At 42.4% G+C, this 22,807-nt stretch overlaps 2 protein-coding genes across 2 annotated transcripts in view; both read left to right on the forward strand.

The window, feature by feature from the left end:
- Positions 1-3,410, forward strand: part of nhsa (Nance-Horan syndrome a (congenital cataracts and dental anomalies)) — a 50,811-nt gene extending 47,401 nt beyond the window's left edge. Inside the window, exons 8-9 of the mRNA XM_072390026.1 lie at positions 233-353; positions 435-3,410. Of these exons, the coding sequence (XP_072246127.1) occupies positions 233-353; positions 435-1,056 (743 nt within the window). The 3' untranslated portion in view covers positions 1,057-3,410. The remainder of the gene's footprint in view (positions 1-232; positions 354-434) is intronic.
- Positions 3,411-12,293: 8,883 nt separating this feature from the next.
- Positions 12,294-20,728, forward strand: rai2 (retinoic acid induced 2). The gene is made up of 2 exons (XM_072390030.1): positions 12,294-12,427; positions 17,266-20,728. Exon 2 carries the CDS (start codon positions 17,340-17,342, stop codon positions 18,954-18,956), a length of 1,617 nt encoding a protein of 538 aa, XP_072246131.1. The 5' UTR covers positions 12,294-12,427; positions 17,266-17,339; the 3' UTR covers positions 18,957-20,728.
- Positions 20,729-22,807: the final 2,079 nt, after the last annotated feature.

The raw sequence follows: 22,807 nt of genomic DNA on the forward strand, positions 1-22,807 counted from the left end.
GCAGGGGTGACACATGCGGCCGCGTGATTTGCTTCATTTGCAAAATGAAGTGTGATTAAAGCATTGGTTAAGATTGGGGGAGACAAAGGGCGAAGTCACGAATGACTGTTTTTTATATCATGGGTGAGGCTTGTACCAAGAACTAATGTATAAACAGAGGAAGCATCAAGAAGGTCGATACTGAACATAGAGCAGACAAAATATTAAAATGTGTCAAAATGTTTGTCGGCAGACTCTCCACCCAGTGACACCTCGTCTTCACCGCACGATGAGTCAAGATCAGAGGATGACAACGTGTTTCTGTCACCCAGCAAGTCCCGCACCACTGAAGATCTGTTTGCTATGATTCACAGGTGAGTGTTTGGATCGTAGCCTCTTTTGTGTTAGTGCTGCTGAGGATTTAGAGATTGTTTAATTCATTACATGATCCTCAGGTCCAAAAGGAAAGTGTTGGGGAGGAAGGACTCTGCTGAGTTGGGTGCGAGGAACCGCCTTGGTGCTGCGTCGGGAAACACGGCGCCCTGCAGCACTGTGAGCTCCCCGGTCTCACTGGCATCACCCTCCTCTGCTGTGACCCCACCAGGCCTGCACAGAACCCCTGGTCCCATCTACAGGAACGCGAAGAAGTCCAGCACATCCAACGAAGAGTTCAAACTGCTGCTGCTGAAAAAGGGAAGCCGCTCGGACTCTAGTTACCGCATGTCGGCTACAGAGATCCTCAGAAGCCCCGTTACTCCTAAGTCACCTGGAGATTCTCTGACTGAGTCACCCAAACAGTCGGAGGAGGCCGCCTCCCCCCTGCAGCAGCAGCTAGGACAAGACCAGTTCTCCAGCCCCTATCCCAAAGCCAACGCTGAGGGCTTCTCCCCAAAATCCTTCCTTACATCTGCTGCTTCCAGACAGGGGCGCTCCAGAATTCCCCCGCCTGCCAACAGCAGCCGCTACAGCATGCGCAGTAGGCTGTACTCTGCACCCATGCAGGCCATCTCTGAGGGGGAGACGGAGAGCTCAGACGGAAGCCCTCAAGACGACCGCTCGTCACAGGGCTCCATGTAGGCAAGGGCAGAGGGCAAATAATCATATACATTTAGAGAGAAAACAAATGGACCAGAATGAAATTAAAAAATATATATATGTGTGTGCGTGTATATATATATACATATATATATATATATATACACATATATGTACATGAAATGTGCTTGAGGCAGAAGAATTTATTTAATCATTTTGATTAAACAATAAAAGCAATCACAAATATAGTCATTGTGGATGAGATTGAAAACTGTTTTTTTTATTATTCCGCACAAGAAAAATGTACCTGTTGGTTGGAGGCACATATCCAAAAGCCATGTACGCCCACACTAACCGGCTGCCTTCCTTCAGCCCTACTCCAGCACATTGATGTTTCATCACAACTGTTCTGCTGTCAAATTCTTCTCCATAGTTTAGGAACTAATTCTCATCAGTCGAACCTTTTTTGGTACCTTATGAAAATAGATTATTAACTCTATGTATTCTGTGAATACCTATGCAATAAAACACACAACTTGTACATTTCCTCAAGTCAGTTACACCCAATCATTTTGACCCCCGGCCCGACCCACTATAATATGTGAACCTCGAGTCTCTCTATTGTTGTTGCAAACAGCATTTACAACAAAAAACTGTCCTTTTTAAAGCTTAATATGAATTCTATTGTATGTTGCCAATTGTTACAACATCTCGAAACTGTTATGCAATAGATAAGATGAGTTAATAGTGGTTTAGTAAGCAATAACTTGACAATCTCTGGAGACGAGAAGGAAGCATGTGTTAATATGGGAGATGAAAAAGTGATCAAAAAGCTGGAGGTGGTGAAATCGCAGTGAGAGAAGAAGAAGGTCTTGTGGTTAAATGAACAATGAACAATGGTCATTTCTGGTTTGCTGACTTGGTGTGTTTATGAACTGTTGGAAGAGGTGAATGGAAAGTGCTCAGGAGGATCAAATATGCCTTATTTTACTCGACAGGAGACAATAAGTGATAGAATAAGTGAATAAAGCAGCAGTGTTTTTCTGGGGGGGGGGATTTGCAGTTTTGATGGAGGGTGTCGAACGTGGAGCCAGGTTATCATGTCTGATGAAAAGAAGTTGTTCAGGATTTTGGCATTTGCTGCTATTTTCTGCCAAATGCTCCTCAATCTTTTTCCCCCCATCAAAAATAGAACTCTCCTATTTTCTGTGGAAATCAACAATCGAAATACGTTTATTTTTATACCAGACAGAGAAATTCTCTGTGCGCCCCGAGATTTGGTGTTTGCCTTTAAAAAAAAAGAATTTAAATAAATAAATAAACTACAATTTTAACATTTTCAAAGACAGGTTTTATTTAGATAATTATTATGTTCATAAGAGACAAATTTATGATGTTATTTGAGACACTGGTGGCGGAGACAAACAGGAAAAGAAACATTTAAGAGTCATGAAACATGGCATTAACAGCCATAAGCTACACGTGAGGTTTCAGTTGTAACCCTCGCACTCCGAGTCTGTGTTTTTGTCCCGAGTTTTCCCAGGAAGTTCACATGCACATTGTGTTTATTGGGGTGACGGTACACGACCACGATGAAGAGCTGACAGAATCCATGTGACCACGCTGTCTGATTGTTCTTCCTAGCCGGTTCACTGCCAATGCCAACTTAATTTTGGCCTTAATGACACTCCATACAGTGCAGTGACTCACAACAGGGTACACAATGAGTTTAGCCTCTGAACCTTCATTCCAGCTGTTTTTTCTGTTGTTTCTGTTGTCTGCACTGATAAAGTGATGTTTGTGAAGTTTTGTTTGTCTCTTGCTGTACCTGCAGATATTTATAGATCCTTTCACGGAGCTGTTTGACTTTCCTTGAATAATGTTCACAGTCTGATACACTTTTGGAGTGGGGGACATAGATGCGTCCGCCAGAAGCTTGAGCATGTACAGCACATGTTGATGGCATTGGACTGTTTTTCTCCTCTCATTTATTTGACTGAAGTACTAAAGGAGAATCACAGCAGAGTCATGGTACGAGATCCATTTGATTTGGACATGGGCTCAACCTCCACATTCAGTACTGTAGGTATCAGCTTTTGGGGGATTTTTTTGTACAAACTTGTAAATACAATAACTTTTCTGAAATGTCACAAAAGTTGTTGAATTGTTTCTAAGTGTAAAAAAAGAAAAGAAAAAGAACATGATTTCAAAGTTTACATTGATTTCAAAACCTTTGTATATTTTCGAGTTGTGGAACACTTTTTGTCTTGTATTTATTTTTTAGTAAGCGTTGTGGAAATCCCATAGTAAATCTTATCGAAGCCAACTGCTAGCACAACAAGCTGCTTAGCAAATGTGTATAAACAGATAAATAAATGTGACTGCTTTGAAAATGACTCTGTGGGTCTGTGGTGATGGTGACTGCTGTCGGAGAGAAGAAGAACTGCGCATGTTTTACTTCTCTAAAGTTATTTGACAAGCTGAGCAACAGTTACTTGCTGCACTTTGAAGATTATACATAAACCTAAAATCAGTTTATACGAGACCTTTTTCCAGATGAAAACGTCCTGATAAACATAATGTGGATACAACTAGTTGTGCCTCAATAAGTACCAGAAGTAGGCTGCTTGCAGTTGTATAACAGTAATCATAAAACACAAATTTTTCATTAACTGTTTTTATTTGATTTGTTTAACTGTTTCCTTTTATTTCCTTTTATTCCTAATGAATAACAACATAAAAACATAACACGTTACATATTTCATTGTACAGTCTCACAGCTGAAACTATTTGGGTCCATTGGTCTAGATGGGGACCGAGCAAAAAAAAAAAACTGAGCATCACTGTTGGTAATAACGGTGTTAGAGTATAACGGCGTTACTAACGGCATTATTTTTTTCATTAACGAGTGATCTAATTAATTACTTTTCCCACCGTTTCAACGCTGTTGCCGTTACTGAGAATGTGAAGTGGCGCGTTACTACAATTTGGTTGAATGAAGCGCAAGGTGTCAGGTTTTGGCCACACATCAGCTGCCTGAAGAGAGCAGGGGTTGGGATGATGACACCGTTGCAACTGCGATGATGATTGGCTGGGTGGCTCACGCTGTCTCACTCACTGCATGCTCTGACTGCCAAACACAACAAGACAGCGACAATGGCGCGAGCCAGGGAAATTCAAGTATAGCGTCCTCAAACTGAAAGTATCTGCACTACTTTTTGCTCATTTTAATTAAAGGCAAGAATGTTTATGTGACATGTGACATTAAAAAAAGGCTTTATCCACGTCTGCCTCAAGCAACTCGAATCTTATGAAGCACCTGACACATGCTAACATGACACTTGTTGCTGCTGCTGATGAGTTCAAATAAATACCAAATGTTCTAAAATACTGTTTTTAGTGTTTTTATTCTTCAATCAGTTAATATAAACATCTTTGACATTAAAGATGTTCTAGAACGTAACAGCGTATAGAACATGAAAAATGACGTCACAGTTACTTTGCTGAGTAACTAATTACTCTTACAACGAGGTAACTGAGTTACTAACTCAATTACTTTTTGGGAGAAGTCATTTGTAACTGTAACTAATTACTTTCTTAAAATAAGATGACCAACACTGCTCAGCATACACAGCTTGTTTTTATGAATTAAACTATCACATCAATTTCCATCCAAATCCCTTTCAAGTTTGGCTACGAGAACTCTTCTGCCGAACTGTTTACCGTTTATTTCATTCACCTCTTAAATCCCACAAATTTAGAGTATTATCTGATATATACGGACATTACGATTGGATAAACAACATATAGATTTTGTAGAGTGGATTTAATTCCCTACAATATTTATACAGAACTGTTCGAGATTGGCAAATATTTCTCTCATTCTTTATCATTCCTTTTATGTCTTTAAATAATCTGTGCCTAAAAATATCTAAATAGCTACAGCATCTTGTCTGTCATCTGACCTTTCTCTGGCCATCTAATGAAACAACTATCCATAGTGGCTGGTCTAGTCACAAGTATGTTAAGTTTCCACCTTGTCTTCAGCTTTAGGAAGGCGAGAGCAGAAATAACCCATTAGTTAGGAAGCCTGGCTCTATAAGTGGTCAGCCTATGTCCACATCTAACTTAATCCGCCGGAGCAAGTGTTCATTCCCAGTAGTAACTTCTGAATTATGGTGAGCTTCAACCACTTTTCTTTTTATGAGAACAAACAACTTGAAGTATCATTCCAGGCCTTTTACTGTGCCATATCCATTTTTAGACAAGTCTGTCTAGAAACATGAATGTTGGAGACAAGAAATGTTTTAAGGATTAAGGAATGGTATGGAATGGAATGGATTAAGGCTTGAAGAAGCATCTCTCATCTTGAAAGATCCCTTTTTGATCTGCGAAATAAGTTGATCGTATTTAGCTGTGAATAGCTGAGAGGATTTATTAGTCAAAATGACTCCTCTGTGTCTAAAGCTCTGCTTTAATCCATTTAATATAATCTCTCTGTCAGCTTCCTGTGCGCATCACTGCTTCAGATCCCCCTTCACTGACCCTCTTGCTTACTGTCCAGGTACACCCTGCACAGGCTGTTGTTCATGACAGCGCTAATAGAGGAACAGGAAGCTATCTCTGTAGGTGACACTTGTTTTTAGATATACATCATGACCCTTGTTGAAAGTTAAATATACTTCCCTGTTTTAACTGTTCCACAACCTAAAGGGATCCATTCAGTGTCAGCTTTTATGCAGCTCTGCTTGTTGAACCAGAAGTTTCAGATGCAGCCAAAGGGCCACAACCTGCTCAGATCCCTTCACTGTCAGCCACCTCATCTGAAAAGCCCATTATAGTTTCAGATCAACAGTCTGCCACACATGACATCATGAAACTGCGGAGAGATAAGACCACAACAAACCAGCAGGCTGCTCAAAGCAGCGCCAGTGCTGGAGGTAAGAGCTTCAATCCCACTAAAGGTTTACTCACAGTATCGGAATACGAGTTTCATCAAGCTTTAGTAGCTAAAGACCAAACAATATTGACACTTCAACAACAAAGCAGCGCCTTGCTGACTGAAGTGAAGAGATTGTCTTATCTGCTTTACAAAGAGAGCCTCATCCATTCTTTTGCTTCCAAGAAAGCACAACAATTGGAAGCAGTAAGCACAGAAGAGAAGAAGAGGAATATAGCTGAGAACTCAGCTGAAAGGCCATGAAAAGCAGGAGAAAAGTGCCCAAGTAAGGGAGGTGGAGCCAGTAAAACAGCAACTGAAATCTCAGAAAGCTGAAATTGAGAAGGAAACAGCTGTTCTGTATCTAGAATTCAGTAAAAAAGAACAAGCTATATGCAGACACCACCAACAAAGTCAGCCAGCTTAAAGCAGCTCTCAGCTCTGAAAAGATTAGATCTGTGTCTGAGATCTGTGTCTGAGATCTGTGTAACCCATCAAGTGAAGGAAACTGAAAAAAAATCAAAGCTGCTCTGCTACAAATTCAGAGCGAATTTAAATAGCAACAATGCCAGTGGGAGTAAGTCCTGTCTCCTGGCTGAGCAGATACAAACGGCAACTAGCATGAAAGCAGCTGTGATGGAGGCACAGCAGGACCTGGAGAACCAGAAGGAGAAGTCCAGCCTTCTGGAATCTTTATCTGCAATAACGGAGGCACTTGAAGCAAAAGAAGTGGAGAGAAAACAATCAGAGGGCTTGATGGACAGAATGAAAAACTTTTAGAAAAAGGTCTGAAAGGACACCACCTCAGTGTGACCTCTGCTAAACTCCTATAAGTCCTATATATTCCTATTCCTATACCTATAACCCCCTTTGTTGCTTTGTGTTTTTCCTCATCTTTTTTCCCCTTTATTATTTAATATTTAAATGTAGAAAAGCACATATAAATCAAAATCAAAACAATGTTTTCAACACCTTTTCTGTTGCAAATTTTGTGAAAATGCTGAACATTAGATTCAAACCACTGAAAACAGCACGATAAATCTTATGCTAAAAGGTTTTATCTGGTTAGCTGCAGTCCTCTTGATTTTTTTAAATCAATTTCCAAATCAGTAATATACATCCAGCTCGGGGTTAGATGATGATTGCACTTTTCTGACTCCATGTAGTGTTTCTTTTTGTATTTCATGATTATTAGATGCGTTGTTTGTCTCGTTTGTCTCTGTGTGGCCCTGTGATGGACTGGCGACCTGTCCGGGGTGTCCTCTCGCCCACTGACAGCTGGGATAAGCTCCAGCCCCCATGCGACCTGACTGACTGATTAGGCGGGTATAGAAAATGGATGGACGGATGGATTATTAGATGCATTCATGGCAACAACCTTCAACTCAAGCTACACAGCTGAACTGCACTATAATTATTCAAATAATTCACAAGATTAGATTCAAACTTGACCATTTCAACCTGAATAGTGGAGGAAGTTATTGTTGACTGGATCTTAAAAATCTTGTGTGAAGTGTCTCACTGTAAAAGTTTTCAGGTTAATTATTTCAAGTCAGTTTCTTCAAGATCAAACTGATCAGTTCGGGTTTAAATTCCTTTGAACTGAGGTTCTTCAGGGTTGAATGTGTCAGGATCAGTCGGTTGTTGCAGGTTTTTTTCAGGTATTCGACAGTGCAGCTCCTTCCACCACAGGGCAGATTTCCCCCCTGGCTGTTTCAGTGGTCTGGCAGATTCTGAGTCAAAGCCATAAAGCTCAGAGGTTCTTCATCGATAAAACCCCTGATTGTTCTCACTGAATCAGCTTGATGTTTCTGACTCAAAACACTTAAGGGGCTTTCGCAAACACAATTCTATCTTTAGTTCTGTTTAAGGTTTTCTCCAAGTCCTCTGTTGAACCCATGTCTTTCATAAAGGGTCTTTTTCAACACTTTATTCTCCAATATCTACACCATCATCATCAAGGTTTGACAGCATTTGTCTCAGTCAGTGAGTGATATTCAGTCTATTTCTGATCATTGTCTGATCCTCTTTCCAAAACACAATTTAGGAGTTCTGCATAGTCATTCCATAGCCTTAGTAAGCGAAAGGTCATGTGTATTGCTAATAGATTTTTTTCCATTTCACTTAATGATTCATCTTCTCTCTAACAGATAGAAGTCCGTCCTGAAACGCACTAAAATGCCCTTATGAAATTACTTTTGGAATAACTCATAACTCAAGTTCATGTGTTTAATGTGATGCTGGGAGTTTGATAGGAATACTTAGGTTTTGTATGAATGTCATGAATGCTCACTGTGTAGTTGTGTTAATTTAGCTCTGCTTCTGTTGTCTTAGTCGAGACTCCTTTGTAAAATAGTTATTCGTTTGTTAATGGGATATTTCCTGGTTAAATACATGTTGAGTAAACCACACGGAAGCGGCAGCACGGCCACTGATTCTGAATGAACACTAGAGGGTGATCTTTAGCTGAATCTACCGAGCAAAGTCCACTGGGTAATTTAATGCAAATTGAAAGAAATTTTAAAGTAGGTTTCTTTTTGTACTGGCTGTAAATTTTCCGGGGGGGAAGGAAAAGAAAAAAAGAAGATTTGGAAAGCTTTAGCATGTTCCTTCTGTATAACATACCCAACTCTTGGTTACGTGCCGCTTCGACATGTGCTTTGTCATTTTCTTGGTCCTGCTCCAGCCAAGCAGTCAGTGCATGAATTCCCTTTGTTGTTCTGGCTAATGTCAAATGGGCCGGTAATGGACAAAAACGCCTTGTTCTCTGGGTCCTTGCATGTCAGCTGAGCTGGGACTGTGAGAGAAAAACTGGAAAAAATGTAAACAAAGCCCTGAACTGTTTGACATCTCAACTGAGTACCCATCAAAAGTCACACTCACCGTGATCCCTGACCCTGATTTACACTGGAGCCAAGAGGGCTCGGTGGTAAGACGGTGGTGAAATCAAGTCCTGTAGGTCTCAGGAGAAATGTTCGGGGAAGCATCACAAATGTAACGTAGACTGCTGTGCCCAGACTGGGAATTTAATGTGGCATGTCAAGGTTGGCTCTGCAGTGTCTCACCAGCAACTCATGGAGGTCAGCTTCAAAGATCTCTATCTGCCTTTGTGATGTAATGCAGGCTTTGTATCATTATTTGTCCTCTGGCTTCACAGACAACACTGTAGATAGTGTATAGGCCTTCCCAGCATTATTTTTTATCTTTGTTTAAATTTGAAGAGGGAAGACAAAGGCAAGTCAGGCCATCCAAAAGAACACACACATGGTTTCCCATTATTCCCTCAGTGCAGCTGTGCGGGACAGTGTGGAAGTTATGGAGCAGGTTGGAGAGCGACAGTCAGAAAGCAGGGAGGGTGGTGTCAAACTGACTGTACCTTTCAGAAGAAAGTGCTTCTGCAACCCCAAATCAGAAAAAGTTGGGATGGCATGGAAAATGCAAAAGGTTTCAGGCCATCAACACAACCCTAACAAAAGCTGAGATGAGGTCTAATAATGAGGTAGAAAAAATGTATCATTACAGTGATATTGTTATTACAAATAGGTGATGTCCACAAATTATTGTAATCATGATTTGGTAAAGCAGCATCCACAAAAGGCTGAGACTTCGAGGAGCAAAAATGGGCCTCAGTTTCTAAATAAATGTGTGGGAAAAAAATCAAACAATGTTCCTCTAAGAAAAGATTGGAGGGGAGTTGTATATTTCTCTATCTATAGTGCATAATATCATTAAACCATTGCAGCAATCTAGAAGAATTTCATAGCATAAAAGGGCAAGGGAGACAACCAAAGTTGTCCAGCCATTATCTTTCAACTCTTGCATCAATCACTGCATCAAGATCTGTTATTCACCAATAGTTAATATGACTGAAAAAGGATCACTGTGAGAAAGCTTTGTCACACCCTATAATACAGCGATACATTCACGAATGCCGCACTAAACTTCACTGTGCAAAAAAGAAGCCTTGTTAACTTTGTTTAGAAACAGCGTTGACTTCTCTGGACTCTGAGACTCAAACAAATCAGTATTTCATATTTTTTTCTTTTTCAAATAAATGGACAATGTGTGCTCTGGATCAAACACAAAACACATCCAGACTGTTTTCAGCAATAAGTCCAAAAGCCTCTGAAATGGTAGGAGGTTGTATCAGTGCCTTTGGCAAAGCTCATTTACATGTCTGTGATGGCAGCATTAATGCACAAAGGTTCATTGAGATTTTAGAGCAACATATGCTGCCTCCAAGACCACATCTTTCCCCTTTTCTCCTTTTCAATAGACTACTGGCGACTACAGACAAATCTGGCAACTATTAGAACAATCTGGCGACTTCATAGAGTTTAGAGTCGCCATTACTGTCATTTCAAGGGCGGAACCTTGTTGTCTGCTGTGTGTGAGAATGTGTACTCACAGCCACAGTGCCACCGGCATGACAGAGCTGAGAAAATCAAGCTGCAGCTACATAACTGGCAGTGTTTTGAGACATTCTGCCGCCTCTCACTTTCCTCCTGAATGATCATCAAACGTGTTGGTATAGCCAAAATCACAGCACAGACAAGTCTGTAACTTAAGTGGATGGTGGTTTCATCAACTGATCTTAAAAAAATCTGGCGGTTATCAGAGCAGCAGTCTTGCAAAGGTTTGAAAGTGAAATCGAGTTGAGATGTTATCCTAATCTTAAAAATGTGTGAATGATAGCAGCTTCATTCTGCTGTAAACTGATGCAAAAGGCTGGCATACAGCAGAATGCAAATGTGATAGAATGACTTTTTTGATATGATTAACGTATGACCTCATCCTGCAACTTTAAAGTTGTATCCACACATCTTTTGTTTTTCAAATCCCATTTTTTTCAATTGGTTTTCAGTGGTGTCGTCTCTCTAGAACTGTCAAGCGAATAAGCTGTGATGTACTGAAAATCTAGAGAGATTAGCGATTACTGAGTTCACTTCTAAAGTGAGATTTTGATGCTCCTTTGAACCCAAATCAGCACAAACAGCTCATACCAACTTTCAAGCACGGTGGTGGAGGGTTGATGATTTGGGATGACTGAAAAAGAAAAGGAGACAGAAAGAAAGTCCAAACCTCCGACTGATTGAAATGGTGTGGTGGGACCTTAAGACATCTGTGAATAAACTAAACTCTACAAAAGTCAATTAGCTAAAGGAATGTTGTAAAGAAGAGTGGGTCGAAATTCCTCATGTAACGACATGTGAGACAGATACAGACGTCATACAGAAAACTGTTACTTCAAGGCAATACTCTTAAAGATAGTTGTACAAATCGTGTGTGTGTGTGTGTTAAATTAATAAGGACTCTGTCTATGTATTATACCATGTTTTGTTGCTCATCTGAAGTTGTATTTACTTAATTTCAATGACTGGTCAGAACAAGATGATTCTTTAGAATCGTGTCATTTTCCCTCTTCTGCCATAGCTGTAGATTTAAAACTGCTGTGTTTCTTCACGTGAGGGATACTGACCGCATGCTGAGGGGATACTGAGGGAGAGATGCCTGGAGGAGGCAACCACACCAAAGTCACCATCATGCCACCAGGGTATATTGTGAGGCTCATTATAGTGCATTAAACAGCATCCCTGCGGAACAATGAGAGGCCCTGAGGCAGAGCCGGAGGCTGGCTGGGACTGATATGGAAACCCATGGGATCCTGCTCACCCAGGCCTGTCACTACCAGACTCTCGTCCTCAGCTGCCAAGCTCCATTCTCCTCTTGCCTCAGTCATCAGCCTGTCACCAGGCAAATATGGTTTAGTACTATTGGCAAAGAACAAAGGTCAAACGTTTCCAGACAGTTCCCAATTATATAATGCCAGGATTGTGAATCCAAATTACTCACAGTGCCATCATATATTTTTGCTTTATTTTGTAAATTAAAAGACAAAGCCATTTCCTTTGTAAAGCGCATTTCTTCTACAAAGGTCACTCGTGCTTGAAAATGCTTTAAAATGCTCAGAATAGAAGAATAACAGTATATTAAAAAAGAATCCTTAAATAAACCTAAGATGTGAAACATAAAATAACCAAAGAAATGTAAATACAAACAAGTTAAAACTGAATTTAGCCTGAGTAGAAATGACATAATAATTTAAGACGTGCTAGAGAAAATAATAGCAAATGCTCAACCTTGTGTCCTTTTAAAATAAATCTTTTAGGATTCATTACTGTTATTTATTGTACGTTTCTATTCCAAATGTCTTATTTTTTTATAGGTCTCTTTGTGGAGGAAGACAGAGGAGGAGGAGGAGGAGGAGGAGGAGGAGGAGGAGGAGGAGGAGAGAGACTAGCTGACGATGCTGCGTGCGCAGCTCTAGTCTGGAGTCTCTACGACGGGACCGCAATGAAGAGATAAATAGCGACCTTATCTATTTCTTTTTTAGTATTACGGGTCTCATTTCATTGTTGATTTAGAGGGAGCGGTCCGAGAAGACAGCTGCTAATGCTCTCGTCCTTTTGAAAGGTGAGAAAATGTTGGTGTTTGTAGCAAAACTGCGCATTTAATGGTAGGATTAAAGGAACGGGGGATGAAACAGGGTGAGCTAAGGCTTTTATGTTTTTTTTAAATGTCGCTGACAGGCTGAAACGTTAAATGACAATAGCATGTCGATTCATTATGAGTTACTTGGCGAGTTGGGTGTTCTCGGCTCTAAAATGACTATTTCTTTCTTCTTTTTACCAATTTCTCAGGCGATATGCGCAGCTAGCTTGCGTTGTCAATATCGCGCGGTGGTTGACAGCGCGAGCTCTGCTTTTAAATGTACGCCAGCTGAGGACAAATGAGATATTTTAACAATAACAGGTTATCATTGAGCACGAGGACACCTCTCTGTGCCGTGTTTACTGCTACAACGTCAGCGGTTGCTTCACGCGCCCTCAGTCCTTCGACATTCAGAGATGTGCGCATACGCGGCGCTCAGCCTCCCTGCTTTTCATGGCGAGCCGTCGGCTTGCGCGAGAGACGAGATATATCAGGGGCTCGTGTCTGTCTGTGAGCACCGTCGCTACGGGGAAATGAAAGCATTAGCCGTGAAGAAGGAAGGAAAATAACCTCACGTGAACCCGGCAGTTGCACAGCCAGGGTCTGTTGCAGATAGCCTTGGTTTTCACGCGCTGTGCTTGTTGTCCTGACCCGGTGAAGTGCAGTGAAAGTGGAAAAAAAAAAACAAAGCTGATAAGAAAACAACATTTTAGCAACCCTACAATTGGTTTCTACTCATATGGACATCCAAGTCTCTAATGTCTCATCTTATTCTTTTTTAAAATAACGTTCAGCTTATATCAAGGGAGATGTGAACTGAAACTCAAATATTTCAAATACTTGACACTGTGGTGCAGTAGGTTTGTATGCAATCTGGTTAAGTTAAAAAGAGTAACCATTTGTCACCCTTTCAGTTGTTTTAAGTAGAGGTGTTGCACTGTTGTAGAGACCAAGGATTCACTGTGGCATTTAGGGGATCAGCTGGAGGACTATATGCTGAATAAAAGATCATCTGCTGATGTGAAAGGAGGGTGCATCATGATGGCAGTCTGTGTATCTCTAATGAGATGTAATTGGGTAGTCGAGCGGAGGGGTGTTGATGGAGATGACCTTTAGATGATCTGTTGTGCTTCATCCATCCCCGCTGCTTTTGTGGAACTCTAGACCTACGAGAGAACAGGCTAGTCCTTGTAATGTATTTGGGCTGCAGTGCAGCTCAGTTGAGATTAAGGCATTGTTTTCTCCCTGCTATTGACTTACTATAGTATACATTCCATCAATGAGGCAGGGGGGGGGTGGGGTGGAAATGATTACAGTAACACGGACAGGGGAGGGATCTCATTTGGCTCGCCGTTGGGTCTCTTCTTGCCTATTTACTCAATTAGCTGTTACTGGCTTGTGACCACAGACCTCTTACAGATGACGTGTGAGATTTACGAAGGCAAATGTGCTGCTGATTTACTCAGTTGTAAAAAAAAAAAAGAAGAAAAAATTCTCTGCATTCATTCGAACACATAATTGAAGGTTTGTTTGTGTTGCATGCCTTTTACATTAGCTCATGTTTCATGAAAGTTGTGTTCCACTCGAGCTGTTTTTAAACAGCCTGACCCACTAACTCTGTAACTGTGTGGACACGGCGAACGCTTGTGCAGACGACACAGCAAGTTTAGGATCTTAACTTAAGAAATTTAATAGAAATAAAGTTAGTTTATCTGTCGGACAACTGTCAGACCTTCCATTTTGACTGTGTGCTCAGCCCATGTCCGAATTTAAGCTGCTCTCTTTGACCATAAGTGCATGGGTTATGCAAGCTGACTTTAATGCATCAGGGGAGAAGGACTAACTAAAGTCCTTCGACTCACACGTAGCAGATCAGAATCAAAGTGTTATTAAATGATGCTGATGTGACATCTTTCTTTGACCTTCCCTATCTGTGATAACACAGAGACAAAGCAGAGTCACTGAGTCAGATAATGTGACAGGAAATCAACAAAGATGAGAGGGGCTGTGTACTTTGGATCAGTCCAAAGTGTGCCGGTTAAACTTCCTTCTTCTGCTTGTCTGCGGAGTTTGACATTGTTCTCACATGATTCGAGTGAACTGGAGGTGACGCAGTGACCTGTGAACCGCACTGCAGGCTGGCGGCGGGAGGGACCGACAACATGTCACTCGAGTGGTGATTACTGCTGAGCATCAGGTCACCTGATCTGGAACGGTGCCTGGCAAGGCAGTATGAATTCTTCTCTCGTAAAAAGTCGCTTCATCTCGGCTGCTCAGCTAAGAGGAACGATTAAGTGAGGTCATTATCTGGGTTATTTCCTCACTTTGTGCACAACCGGGACAAATCATTAGAGTCTGTGACAGTAGGGGAGTCTCAACCAAGAAAGACCTCTTTCATATTGGTCAGGGAGGCATTATCGTGTCGCAGACCTCATGACCGTGCTATCAAGCAGGAAATATCTTGGCTCAAACTTCCTGGAATGCAAGTAAGACCACAGCATCCAAATAGTGGAGAAGCAGATCTGAATTTCCTATTTAACCTCTTAAATTAGACTTTCAAACCCAGTTCTCTGAATGTATTTTTTCAGAAAAGGGAGCAACAGAGAAAGGTTTGGTACTAGTTAAGAGAAAAAGAATACGTTGAAAGAGTCTTTCTCAGTAATTTATGCATACCCAGGCGTTCGTTGAGTCAACAATGTGTTCAAGTCCTTTTTGTTTGGCCTGTGATCTCATGACTTTCAGGATGAGTCCTCCCTGTGAGGACCAAGAAGGGAACGTAGTTTGCCATCATTCATGGAACTAACACCCCTTTATTATTTCTTTTAACCCCTCCAGACAATGTAGGGGAATAAACACGGGAGCTTCGAGTTATAAGTGCAGGAAAGGCTTTTATTGGATTTTAATAAAGTATGTTTAAGGATGTTTTCAAGCGTGACTCCGGTACAAGAATGCTGCCTGCCTGTAGAATCCGCAGTGTAATCCATCAGAGCCCTGTTACAGTGTCTCATCTGTGTTACAGAACAATATAAAACCAGCCTGGGGGGGGTGGAGGTGTCCTCCCTGCTGCTCACTGAGGCAACCCAACTCCACATGAAAGCTGCTCACTGGGAAAAGGTGTCACGGTTTCACTTGAAAATTCTAACTGTGTTGAATTGTTTTTCACTTAAACGGTACAGCAAATGTTGTTCTGTTCCAAATGAGTCGCTGTATCCCCGGAACCATTGTCCTTGTTGCACCCATCAGCATGAATAATTGACTCTGCTGATATTGGATGCAATGTCTCTCCAGGCACCCAAGGGACGCTTTTATGATTACAGATGGATGGGGGTTGACAGCGATCGCAGGCGGGACATGTGTTGTGTAGTGAGAACAGCCTACACACAGTTGGCTTACAATGTGAAAACACAACAGCGACTGAGATATAGTCTTAAACCGAGAGATACGTTGATTAAAACTGGGTTTAGTCATCTTTTTCATGAAGATATTTTAGCCTTGGTGTACCAGTGCCTCACATTTTAAACGCTTCCCTACCTTAAAGTGGCACATAAGCACCTCATCCAAAGCAAAGGTGGTGGGATGGGGGAAGGGGGGGTGGATAGATGGGGCACAGAATAGAGTGAGAACTGTGTGCACTGCCCCTGACATCAGTTGTTTAAGGAGGTAGACGACAGATTATTTGAATCTCTGACGAATCTGTGAAACATTTGCTCCATCATTCAATGGGTTGGTGCAGAAAACTGTCAAAGAAAATCTTTACAAAAAACACGTCGCCTGATGACATATTTGGTTCAAACAGACCAAAGCTCAGTGGGTTGTTTTAGGGCCACACGCACCTCTTCTTCCTCCAGAATACACACCAAATGGGCCCAGCTCGCTCAATTGGTTGAGCAGACGTCCCACATACGGAGGCTTAAGCTCCTCGACACAGCCGTCCCCCAGTCTGAATCCCGGCTCGGGGCCCTTTGCTGCATGTCCTTCCTCTCGCTCTCTGCCCAATTTCCTGTCAAGCTACTTTCCAGTAAAGGCTAAAAAAAGAATGCCCAACAGAATATTTAGCATTTTTGCTTGAAAAGAAGCAACGATTTGATCTGACTGTTGTATTTCAGCTGTTGGAGAAGAAGTCTTATATCTTGCTTGATGAAAATGACATTTTTTGTACTATTTCCTATTCCTATTCCTATTTACAGCTGAAACAAAAGTAAGTCATTTTAAGTGTCGTACACAAGACTTATAACTACTATCATTGCTTTAAAATTGAACTAGTCTTTGCCTACCTTTTGGTTTTGGTTAGCGGTTACTTCCACAGAGTAATTATACCAAACTTGGTCCTATTTATTGGCCTTTTCCTTCTAATTTTACTTGACAATTTGCAGGAAGGTCTCATCAGACCGTAAAAGCTGTTTTATAAACTCGTGTGTCAGGAGCTTTGTCGAGTCTTGAGAAAATGTCAGGAGGGTCACATCAGATCAGGGTCGTAGATGAATGAATTTACAGCAGAACGCTCCCCCTGAAACAGCTTTGAATGGGTGGTAGAAAGCCTTTTAGAACCTCTTGCTTTCCCAGCCTTTTGTTACCCCACAACTTTTAGTCATAAACCAAAAAACAAACACACCGATTCCTCCTACAACCACAACAGTAGTCTTTGCTGAGCTGTATTAGACACAACAAGCAGCGAGTGTCCTTCCAGTGGCGTTCCTCAGCAGAAATTCCAGAGGTTTCAGCAACACTGTCCTGCTATGTTTTGGGGACATAACGTTTTCCACAATCTGACATTTTTTAACTACTGCTCACCGTCAAACATTCTGTTTCCTGCGTTTCAGGGCTACCCAGAGGAATAATGGACGAGACCTCTAACTAACGCTTGATGATCTTTATCAACCCTTCTGGCTGAATCATGGAAAGTAACGACGATGTGCCTCCAACTGCGACACAGCCGCAGACCGACGTGTGCCGCCGCGAGGAGGGAGGAGGAGAAGTCCTCCGCAAAGTGGAAGAAGGAGTGAATCCACTCCCTGCTGACTCACTGCTGAACAAAGGAGGGCTCGAGAACCACGCGGACAACCCCGCGCCGTCGGTGGTGAGTCCCACTGCTGAATCTCCAGGAGGAGTGGCTCTCAAAGTCGCCACAACTGTACTCCACCCGGTGTGTCTGGGAGAGAGTCCGCTCATGCTGCCCATCCACCTCCAGATGGCCGGAGCGGCCGGGCCTCAGCTCGGCCAAATGGGGGCAGCGCCGTACTTGATAACGAGCCCGAGTCCAGTTTCACTTCCCCTGGTTTTGGACCAGCAGGTCCTCCAGCACATGAGTCCCTCTGTCATCCCTCAGAGCACTAACTGCGCTCAGCTGCCGCTCCAGAACAACGTCCTGTGTCAGAATCCTTTGACGTTTGCTTTACCTTCAGCTGTTGACCCGAAGGCAGCTGGACAGACGCAGGACGCCAACCTGCTCTCTCTCCTGCAAAATCCAGCGTTTGCAGCCATCTTGCAGGACCTCTTCCCTCCTCAGGCGGGTTCGTCAACCTGTCAGTCACCGGGCTCAGTCTTCCCCCTCCCTTCTCTCACACCTTCCTACACCTCCCCTCTGGCCCCTTTGGTCCCTCCTGCCACACTCTTAGTCCCCTACCCTGTCATCATTCCCCTCCCGGTGCCTCTGCCTGTCCCTCTTCCCATCCCCATCCCTGTCCCTCAGACTGAGGACTCCAAGGGGAACATGCCAAAACCAGTTTGCACTGTGAGTAAAAGCACTCAGACGTCACCAAAAGATACTACCTCTCCCTCGTTGTCTTCAAGGAAATTCATGCAACCGCTGCAGCCGCCAAACGTGTCGCCATCTTCTATGCCTCTGCAGGAAGGGCAGGTTCTGGATCTATCTGTCCGAGCATACCCAATCGAACCAAAACAGGAATATCTCAGTCCACAGGAGGACAGTGTGCTTGATTTATCAATGCCTGGAGTGAGGAAAAAGTGTGTTCAGTCAGACAGACAAGTGGCTTTACAGTCAGGTCAGGATACGAGCAGCGCCGCTTTGTCCCTGGGTGTTGAATGCACTCAGAGTTTAGATTCCAAACTCCTGGGCAGCTTGGCTTCGCTGGAGTTCAGCCGGCAGCACAAGTGGCTGGTTGACACCAGTGCTGCCGGATCTAGCTCTCTGGGTCAAGAGGCATCTCTCAGTGGAGGCGGAAACCTCGAGATAGTCAGCACCTCGCAGACGGCCAAGGTCATCGTCTCCGTGAAAGACGCGATCCCCGCCATCCTCTGTGGGAAGATAAAAGGCCTTTCAGGGGTCTCCACCAAGAACTTCTCCATAAAACGAGACGGCAGCCAGGGGGCGTCCCTGCAACAGCTCTATGGGATGTCATCAGCGCCTCACAGGGACCAGCAAGACCCCAACAACCCTCATAAGAAGGTCTCTAAAAACAGAGCCATCAAACTGAAGAAAGTCAGCTCGCAGGAGATCCACTTCCTTCCTATTAAGAAGCAGAGACTCGCAGCGCTGCTCCCCAGGAAGTGACAGCGCTCAGCAGAGGGAGGATTAACGCTGGGCAGTTCTGTGGAAATCCCTCCACAGAGTAGAACATAAAACACACAAGGCGGCATTCGGTAATCAAAGTCAACCCCTTGTCTGTTTAATCAGAGAGCAGTTTGCTTCCAAAAGCAAGGCTCCTGAATGTCTGACCGTGTGACAGAAGTTACCAAAATGGTTTCCATTGGACTTCTCTGAATTGGTGGGGGTTTTTCTTTTTGATAATGTGCTAGTCTACAGTGTTATACTAAACCAGAAATGTCTTTTGTCGGTGTTTGTGTTTGGCAGCTTGATGGGTGCTCTGTGTGTCTTTGTCTGGATAACTCAGACATGTCGGACTTTATAGTTACAGCAAAGACACGTGGGTTCCATCCTTCCATTTGGGTTCATAGTTTGTTTCTTCATGTCATTTTTAGGTAAAAGCACTGAAAACCTATATATATGAAAGAAAAAAGAAAAAAAAAGCTGCATACTGGGAGAATGTAACCGAGTTCAAACACGTTGCCTCAGTGGAAATTCCCTCAGTCATCGTTAGCTCAGTGAAGCGAAGCGTTCTCTGCTGATTGGTTGGGATTTAGCCTGACAGGCTAATGAAGACTTGGCAAGACCAGAGCCACAATTTCATCAAATGTATGCTGGCAACATCTGTCAGTGGCAACACGACACATCCTTGTTTTGTTGAACAGGGGGGGGGGGTTCCATTGTTTTTAAACAGACCTTTCCACGGGGGCCTGTTCGAATATAAGAAAAGACTTGTGGGGGACTTATGATTAGCCAAAGTTTCTAAAAAGTCCTCGCAGCAAGTGTGTAAAAACCTCTTCCATTAGATTTTAAGGTGGAAATATCGACGGCCATTTAATTTTTTTAGATCTGCTGCGAAGGGGAGCCGAAGGGAACGGTTGCAACGAAGACAAAGAACTGCCTGTTTGGTGTGTGATTAGCCGGATATTAGGATCAATATTGATCAGACTCCCCCTTTTGTCAGACGTGTTGGTGTGAAACATTTTGGGGTGTCATTTTTCGTTGGTTTGTGGAGCACGTTTATTTTTCTCGTGGTCATGAGCTGTGAATGTGGAGCATATTATGTGTGTGTGTGCTGTTTATTTATCATATTTAGTGCACTTTGTCATAGTTTAGTTGGAAAAACTCACAGGGTGTCTACCTATTTTGTTAAAACTGCATTATCCCCTCTGTGACTCCAGCAGTTAAGTCAATCTGCAAGTTGCAGGCCAAGAACTAATAACAGCCATATGCAGACGGTCTGAGTGATCAGAAATGGAAAATACCCACCAGCTGTGCTTTTTAACCAGTTCCTTTATTTATAACTATGTACTTTAGCAACCAGAACATCTTAACTCACATCAGCAGAGCATTCTGTTTCAGCAGGTTGAACCAAAACACTTTTTTTGGACCGAATCTCTCCCTAATTTATTATTTGTGCTACTATTATTTATGGTGTTTTTATGGACTTGGACGGTCAGTTAGGAGACAAAGAGTGACTGGATATAAAGGTGTCGTCGACCTCTGGAAGTGCTCTCTGCTTCTGACCATAGTTAAAGGGGAAGTCCGGTATTTTTAAATCTAGACCTTATTTCTGGCATGAAATACGTTCATCTACTCACCGAGAACAGTCTGGTGAAAGTCGGCATTCTTCGGAAGCTATTTAGAAAATTCGTGATTCATATAACTGAGTGAACGGGGCAATGACGATGCAGCCTCTAAATAAGGCATTAGCTGTCTTTATTTCACCAATACTTTAAGAAGAAAGCACAAAGGTGCTGTTATGTGGCTACTTGCGGCTATAGGAGAGCTAACGGAAGGATTTCTACACAGGCACTCTACTGGGACCACTTCATCCACACGCCCCCCCGGAGCACAGTTTATTCACTCCTTGCTCTGAGACAGTCGGCTAACTTCACACGGAGTTTGCTACTGCTAGTTTTGTGGCAGGATATTTATCAAAGTTTGACAACGTGAACAACGACTTTGAGTAAGATGGAGTGAATGAGCTGTGCTGCAGCCATGCGTGTGGATGAAGTGGTCCCAGTAGAGGTGTGTGTAGAATTCCCTCCATAAGCTCTCCTATAGTAGCCACAAGTAGCCACATGGCAGCAGATATGAACAGTGTAATAGTATGCGTTCGTTTATTCATTCTTCTTAAAGTGTTGGTCAAATAAAGACAGATAATGCCTTATTTAGAGGCTGCATCATCCCTGCCCTGTTCACTCCGTTATATGGATCGCGAGTTATCTAAATGGCTTACGAAGGACGCCGACTTTCGACAAACTGTTCTCGGTGAGTAGATAAACATATTTCATATCAGAAATAAGGTCTAGGTTTAAAAATACCGGAGTTTCCCTTTAAAAGTAAAAAATGACCAGTCAAAATGTGCTGGAAGTGAAATATTTGCTAACTGTACTGTATGTGTGCTTTTGTACGGAGGTGAACTAAAATCTCCCGGTCCACATTTCCTTTTTGTCCGAGTGGTTTGTTGTTGTCCAAAAGAAAGGAAAAGAAGATGAACTCATATGCTTATCTGTGTTTTGCCTGATTAACCATCATCTGAGTGTTTACCATCAGTTTAGCCCAGACCAGTGATGCCGTCGTTACCGTGGCAACTTACATCCCTGACCTTCAGACCCACGGATCTGTTGGCAACAACTGAGCAGTCCAGCCATTTCTCCTCTAACCTCTGAGCTAAGTGGGACTTCACAGTGTGGTTATTCAGAAGTCTGCTCTGGTTTGCCTTTGCTGAGATGTTCAGCGAGTCTACCTGTGAGCTTTGTGAACAGTCCAAGGAACACGCTGCGATAAAGCATGTGCCATCAATCTGAAGAATTCTTTTTTTTAAATCCCTATGACATGTTCTCAAAGTTTTTTGACAGTTGTTTTGCATTTGAGGTCACAAACACAAACTGTCCTTTTTCTGTCACTTGTCAGATCAAATTCCCAAATTTGAGCCAAAGAAAAAAAAACAAAAAACAACCAAAACAACAAATTTAAAAAAAAGTAAATTCTGGAGTGATTCCTATGCGGGGGAGGGGGCAAAAAAGAAAGAAAAAAAAAGTTGTAAACAGTACAGACACGTGTGTGTATTCTTTTGGTTTTGGTTGTTTTTTATATATATATATATATATAAAAAAAAAAAAACTAAAAAAAATACACATGAACACATCCTTTATCTGGTGTGACTTAAACAGGTGATGTTTTGCAACACATATTTTCAAGTACTTTAAAGATGCAAGAGGGAAATCAACAGCACTTCGATCCTGTGTTGAATAAAATATGGCACAAGTCTTAAAGTGTGGGGGGGGTGACAGGAAAATTCTTTTAAGTATATTATAAACATTATGCTACAAAAGCTTCTACTAACAAAGAGCACGTAAACCTGAGAAATGTCATAAAGTAAAGCAAGGAAGGGTCGAGCACTGGGAGTATCGCAACTAAAAGGGCTGCTGCAGGTATTAAAAAGAATGGAAACCACTGTTAAATATTCACCCCCATCCCCTTTGTCTTCACATTTCTATCTTACGTATATGATTTTCTTAAAATATCAAGTTTCTACAAAATTTACATTCGGTTGCTGATATTCATGGTTAAACCCATAAAACTGTACATATCTGTTTACACCGGTAACAGTGACTTGTGACAACACTGAGGTCTCAGGCAGGCCAGCGAGCTCAAAGAATACACGACTGATAAAAACCCACATTAAAAACTTAACACCAGAAGCCCTTTGAAATGTCGTATCTGCATTCCTAAACATTCCGTCCATTGAAATTGATAAACAATAACGCGCGTGACCTTGGGAGTAAACCGATGTTGAACTGCATGACGAC

The sequence above is a fragment of the Leuresthes tenuis genome, unplaced genomic scaffold (assembly GCF_036924035.1).
Source record: "Leuresthes tenuis unplaced genomic scaffold, fLeuTen1.0.hap1 SCAF_7, whole genome shotgun sequence".
NCBI lineage: Eukaryota > Metazoa > Chordata > Actinopteri > Atheriniformes > Atherinopsidae > Leuresthes > Leuresthes tenuis.